At 64.6% G+C, this 5,848-nt stretch overlaps 1 protein-coding gene across 7 annotated transcripts in view; it reads right to left on the minus strand.

Moving 5' to 3' along the window:
- Nucleotides 1-273: 273 nt before the first annotated feature.
- The window catches only part of PCSK4 (proprotein convertase subtilisin/kexin type 4), a 7,183-nt gene continuing 1,608 nt past the window's right edge, over nucleotides 274-5,848 (minus strand). For 2 of the 7 annotated variants that reach the window (XM_026864959.1, XM_026864962.1), the window contains exons 2-14: nucleotides 5,267-5,371; nucleotides 5,082-5,177; nucleotides 4,792-4,920; nucleotides 4,041-4,117; nucleotides 3,847-3,935; nucleotides 3,193-3,365; nucleotides 2,902-3,111; nucleotides 2,619-2,719; nucleotides 2,156-2,257; nucleotides 1,909-2,013; nucleotides 1,566-1,745; nucleotides 1,268-1,392; nucleotides 275-918 (exon numbers count right to left, since the gene is read on the minus strand). In XM_026864959.1, coding sequence (XP_026720760.1) covers nucleotides 365-918; nucleotides 1,268-1,392; nucleotides 1,566-1,745; nucleotides 1,909-2,013; nucleotides 2,156-2,257; nucleotides 2,619-2,719; nucleotides 2,902-3,111; nucleotides 3,193-3,365; nucleotides 3,847-3,935; nucleotides 4,041-4,117; nucleotides 4,792-4,920; nucleotides 5,082-5,177; nucleotides 5,267-5,368 — 2,043 coding nt within the window. In that variant the 5' untranslated portion in view covers nucleotides 5,369-5,371 and the 3' untranslated portion in view covers nucleotides 275-364. Of the gene's footprint in view, nucleotides 919-1,267; nucleotides 1,393-1,565; nucleotides 1,746-1,908; nucleotides 2,014-2,155; nucleotides 2,258-2,618; nucleotides 2,720-2,901; nucleotides 3,112-3,192; nucleotides 3,366-3,846; nucleotides 3,936-4,040; nucleotides 4,118-4,791; nucleotides 4,981-5,081; nucleotides 5,372-5,848 lie in introns of those variants that run through there. The other 5 variants (XM_026864957.1, XM_026864956.1, XR_003400025.1 and 2 more) reach the window with 5 other exon arrangements.

Genomic DNA, 5,848 nt, shown 5'->3' on the forward strand with positions numbered 1-5,848 from the left:
GGTCACTCGGGGGAAGCTGCCTGGAGAGAAATCACATCTCCTCCTCCTCCCTGCAGCCTCTGCGCCTGGGAAAGGGCACAGAGCTCCTGGCCGCGAGGCCTGGCCCTGTTGGAAATAATTTCCTCGTAGCAGCGTGCCAGGCCGGGGCCCCCCGGCACCACTTGGGGCCCTGCGGGGTGCGAGGGGACGTGTGGGGTGGGGAGGGAAGCCGTGAGCATGGCCCCACTGCTGTGGAGCCAGGACACGGGATGGGATCGGCCCGGGCGCTGCCGGGAAGGGAAGTGACCCCTGGGAGAGGGAGGCCTGGAAAGGCAACAACCAGTTTATTTTGGAAGCGCAGGGAAGGATCCAGCCTGGGCTGGTGTCACGCTGTCCTTCCCGCCCGGGGACAGCAGATGCTCCGTGTCACACGCAGCAGGCCAGGCAGTGCGTGACAGAGGGTGGCCGAGAGGCTCCCACCGAGGAGGATGGGGAGGAGGCGGCGGTGCAGCCCCTCCTGGGTGCGGGAGGCCAGCGGAGGGGAGCAGGAGCGGGTGAGCGTGTCGCTGGTGGGGGCACAGGCTGTGCAGTTGTTGGCCGAAGCGCCCTGGCACGTGTAGCAGGAGGGGTGGCAGCTGGCACAGATGCGGGTGACGCTGGCGGCGGTTCGCTGGAGGTGGCCGTAGTGGCGTGGAGGGCACACGGCCAGGCAGGAGCCTCGGTGGGTGTACAAAGAGCTGCTGCACGCTGCGGGGGGCGGGAGGCCTGAGCCGGGCTGCCCCGGAGCCCCAGCACCGACCCCTCTGCCCTGAGACTCACCCTCGCACGCTCCCCGAGCGTCCCGCCTCAGGCACCCGTCCGGGGCAGAGGCTGCCGAGCGTCTGTCTGCCATGGGCCCCTCTGTGCCGTGGAGGTGCAGGGTGAGGCTGCTCAGCAGACCTGGGGGCAGGAGGGACAGGGCTGGGTGCTGGTTCCCACCCTGTGGTGTTTGGGGGCTGGGTGCTGGTTCCCACCCTGTGGTGTTTGGGGGCTGCAGGGTGGTGGGTGTGGGGCTGGAAGCCTCGGGGTTACATTGTTGGCGGGGGGAGGAACAAGCCATTCCCCCTTCCTGGCCAGAGAGACCCTCAAAACAAACAAACGTGGCCCTGAAGGAAAAGCAGGTTCACCTGCCCATGAGCAGCAGGAAAACAAGTCAACAAGTTGCTCATCAAAGTGGGGGATGGAAGAAGAAAGACTGACGGGGCACTGGGTGAGTCCCACGAGTGGGGTTTAGGCCCTGGGGACCCACCTGTGTTACCGGCGTCACCCTTGTTCTGGAGCTGGAGCGTCCAGGTCCCCTCAGGGTTCTCGTCCCAGAAGTGTGTGGACATGAAGGTCCAGTCCTTGTAGCCCTCCTGGCTGGTGTCGTAGGGGCTGGAGGAGAGGAGAGCTGAGGGGGGGGTGCAGCCCACGGGGGCCCTATGGTCACCCTGTTGTCGGTGTCGGGGGCATTGCCAGGACGTGGCAGGACACCAGGGTGAGTCTGTTCACTGCGGGGGCCAGGAGCAGCCACTGATGTGGGGGAGAGGAGCCCCCCCAGTCCTTACCGCACGCTCACCAGTGTGGATGTGGTCCCCATGGGGCTGGTCAGAGCCATCTCCAGGTCCCCCCTGTGGCTGTAGCTCAGGGACAGCTGGACCTGGACGTGCTCCAGCGCGCGGATGCGCCTGGTCCTCCTGGAGCAGGAGGAGACGTTTGTGGAGACGGTGAGCTGGGAGCCGATGGTCCTGCCAAGGGCGAGGTGGAGGGAAGGGCACCTCCTCCCCCCCGCACCGGCACCCCGCCCTCCGCCACCCCCCCTCCGGAGAAGCAGCGTCTGTTCCCGCAGCATCGCTTTGGTACCGGGGGGGGGTCCCTGGGTGAGGCCAGACCCGGGGGTGCGTCCCTTACCGGGGGGTGTGAAGGGCCTTGACCGAACACCTCCGCGGGGGGCGAGTCCCTGCCCACGCCTTGGCCATCTCCACCAGCAGCCCGTAGCCGTAGTAGTGGCTCACCGCAAAGCAGATCCCACCCCAGAGAGGCCCCGTGAGCAAGCGCCGGCCATTCCTGCCCCGGGTCTGCTGGCCGGAGTTTCTGCGGGGCAGCACGGCCCGAGGAGGCCGGGCTCAGCCTGCCCTGCCTGCCCCTGAGCTCGCCCCAGCGCCCAGCCCCGTTCGGGGCCCAGTCCTCCGCCTGCAGGTGAGCGGGCCGGGAGCTCCCGAGGACGAGGTGCTGCAGGTCCCGCCAGGTCAGCGCCGGGCTGGAGGCGAGGAGGGCGTGGGGACGGAGGCCTCTGCTTTGAGGTAGCTTTTGAGGGGGACATTGGGTTCTTCCAGCTTGTGGTGGGGGTAAGTTAGCTGGCTGCCTCCAAACTGGGCCACCCGCAACCTCCTTCGCTGCCAAAATGGGAGAACCAAAGACCTCCAGAGAACTCTCCTGCCTCCAGCTGCTCTCCCTCAGTGTCCTGGGAGAAGATGCTGCCCCACCAAAACCCCGGGGAGACTTCAGCTCCGCACCCCAAACCACCCTGGCAGCAAAGCCCCCCTTCCTTGTCCCCGCAAGGTCCTGGCGAGGCACCAGGCGCTCCCTGGGGCCCATCCTGCTGCTGAGATGTCACCTACTTGGCCTCCAGTGCGAGGGCGACCATTCCTGCGGCCAGCGGGGCCGAGGCCGAGGTGCCCGTGTGCTTGTCGGTGCAGCGGTGGTGCAGGTCGATGGTCACCTGGGGGGGGATTGGGGGGGTCTCAGCACCGCTGCCTGCTGCTGGCCCAGCAGGCCGGACTGCCTACAGTCAGGTAACCTCAGAAAATGCTCACTCTGGCTCCCTTTGTGCTTTTTGGGGTCTCGCAGACGCTTTATTAAAGCCCCCCGCTGCCTCCCCGGGTGAGGAGGGCCTGCACTCACGATCTGCGCCTCCTCGCCGCTGGTCCTGCTGCTGTAGGTGGTGGTGAGGATGGCGGAGCAGCCCTCGCCGTACCAGGGCCTCTGCCCCCCCGCCAGCACGCTGCCCACAGACAGGGTGTAGATGCTGTTGGCGTAGCCGTTGCAGTTGTTGTGGTTGATTCCACCGTTGCCAGAGGCCCAGATGTAGATGGAGCCGAGGCCACCTCGTCCCTGGCAAGGGGGGGGAGGCAGAGGGGGGTGAGCAGGGAGTCCTCGTGCCAGCAAGGTCCCCAAGGCTAGCGCTGAGCTTACTTTGGTGGCCCCTCTGTAGAAGGCCTCTGTGGCCAGCACCCCTGGCCTGTCCACGGTCTTCCCGTCGTCCTCGGGGCCCCAGCTGGCGCTGTAGATGTGGATGTGCTGGGGCCACAGGCTCAGGGCCTGAGCCTCCACCACGTCCGTGATGGGACCGTCCAGCATCCGCACACCTGCAGGGCCAGGATGAGGAGCAGCCACATCCGAGGGCCGGCACCGCTCATGAGGCCACGCTGGCTCCGGCTGGGCGGGACCCTCGCACGTGTCCCCCCAGCGGGAGGGCTGAGGGGCCTCTCGCCGATCCCCTCTTCACACCCCTCGTTGCCTTGAGCGCCTTTCCCACTGCGCTGCCCCGAGGAGATCACGCTCCTGCAGGTCTGGGAGCTGGTTCCCAAAGCTCCTTGTTAAGCCCTTTGCAATTAAGCCCAGTGAGTTCTCCCAGCTTTTAACCCCCTTTGCCCCACTCGCTTCCACGGGGGAGCCTGAGCCTGCATGGTGTCGCCTGCACCGTGGCCAGATGTGGGGTAACACTGCAGCACCCTCTCGTCCCCTGTAAGCCCCTGGAGCCACCCTGCCCGAGGCCCCGTGTCCCCCTGAGGTGCTGAAGCTGGTTTGGAATTTCCATCCCACCAATGCGCCGGAGCAAGGGCTCACCCCCGACTTTGGCCTTGTAGGCGACACCAGCTCCACAGATTCGGTTGTTGGCTGCAGCCGCCACTTCTCCCGCACAGCGTGTCCCGTGCCTGAGGGACAGCGGGAGTCTGGGGGGGCTGGAGGGGCCCAGGCCAGGCTCTGCCCCCGCCCTGAAGAGCTAAAGCACCCAGCCCAGGGTGCTGGGCAAAACTCACCGGTTCTCGTCCCCGGTGCTGTGCCTGGGCTGAGGGTGGGGTCGTTGCTGTTGAAGTCGTAACTTGCCAGGGGGGTCCTATTGCAGAAAAACCCCACCGGGATGAGCGAACGGCCTCTGGTGCGGGTTGTGTCACCTCGCCTGCCTGCTGGCCCCTCACCTGGAGCCTGGCACTGGGGATCGCCCTGCCTCCCTGCCAGCTCACTGCCTGCCCGGCCCGGAGAGGGAAGAGGGGGCCCCTTTGCACCCCCCCAACTGCGCTGGGTTAACCTGGAGCTGTTGGAAATGGGGTTGCGTTAAAGGAGTGTGATTTCCCCTGTCACTGTGCTGCTTCGCTGGGCCCAGGCTCGCGTGGGGGGAGAAAGGGCACCATGGGGTGTCACTCGGGAGGGGGGAGCCTCACCGCCCCTGCAATGAGGAGAGAGTAACTACAAAAAACGATGTTGTTTTGAACAACTAAGCTTGACCTACCCTTTCCTCTCAGCTCTTGGAGCACGTGAGGATTTACCAGCTTTACTGGCTCGGCAGCTTGCTGTAATTACGTCTATTTTGGGGGCTTGAGTGTGTACAAGTCCTAACGTTTCCTTGATGTGAGAATTCACTGCGGGAGACACCAAACCTTTTGATCCAGCCCCAGCGAGGCTGAGTTTCCACCGCACAGTCCCATGGGCGGGATGAAGGCACCAGCTCCCACCCTCCCCTGGAGACAACCCGCCCCGCAGGAGCCGGTTCCTGCAGCCCATCGTAGTTACGTAGTTGGCAGACAGGTCCGGATGATCCTTCTCGATCCCATCGTCCAGGATGGTCAACACCACCCCCAGCCCGGTGTACCCTTTGCTCCAAGCAGTGAGGATGTTTAGATCAGGATTGATGTCATTATTCTGGAAAACGGATTAAAGTTGATCAGCCCCCGGGGAAGCAGCAGGCTGCAGGTGACCTTCAAGGCCTCTTCTGCTGCCTCATCACCGCCAGCATTAGTCCTGTTTACGCATCGGGGAGGCGAGTTGCTTGAGGATTAGAAGAGAGAGCGGCAAAATCTCACCATGTACCACTGTTTATGGAACCAGGGATCTGCTGGCACCACGCTGACGCTTCTCTTTGTGCGTCTCTTTACGGTTTGCTGCTCAAACCAGAGGACCTGGGTGGGAAGCAGCGTTGTGGGTGGCCAGCAGAGCCTGCCACCATGGCGTGTGGTGGCCTTGCTCCCTGCAGCCGCCCCCTCCCTACCTTTGGCTCTTTTCTCAGGCGCATGTTCCAGCCCCAGTGTCTGCTCAGGGCTTTCTGCCTGGTGCCTCGGTGTTTGAAATGGTAATAAGGCTCCCCCTCCATCACCTGCAGGCACAAAGAGCTGTTGTAAGAGACTTTTCTAGGGCTGGGGATACCTGTGCCAGCTCTGCGTGGGCCGCAGAGCTCAGAAAGATGCATTTAGTGGAGTTGTAGGTGATGGGACGGGCAGAAAGTGTCCCTTGGTGACAGGATAGGCTCCTGGGGATGGCTGGTGTGTGGCCTTGGGGTTTCCTCGCTCAGCCCCGCAGACGTAGACGCCGTTAGCGACACGCACCCCCTCTGTGCTCCTGCTGACGGGATTGAAAACCATAGCGGGGAATAACCGAACGCTCCCTTTTTAACGATAAGCCAGCTGCCGCTCCGGGACAGCTGCTGGGGGTGAACGGAGGGGACAAAGCAGAGGACATGGCGGGGGGACACCGCGGGGTGTGGATGGGGGTGCAGGGCTTGCCCCCGTCCCCCCCCCCGTGCCCTGCACCCGCCGACCAGCCCGCACCTGGCCCAGGCAGAGCAGGCCGAGCC

Source organism: Athene cunicularia (genome assembly GCF_003259725.1).
Source record: "Athene cunicularia isolate RWA chromosome 28 unlocalized genomic scaffold, athCun1 chr28_part1, whole genome shotgun sequence".
In the NCBI taxonomy this organism is placed as follows: Eukaryota; Metazoa; Chordata; class Aves; order Strigiformes; family Strigidae; genus Athene; species Athene cunicularia.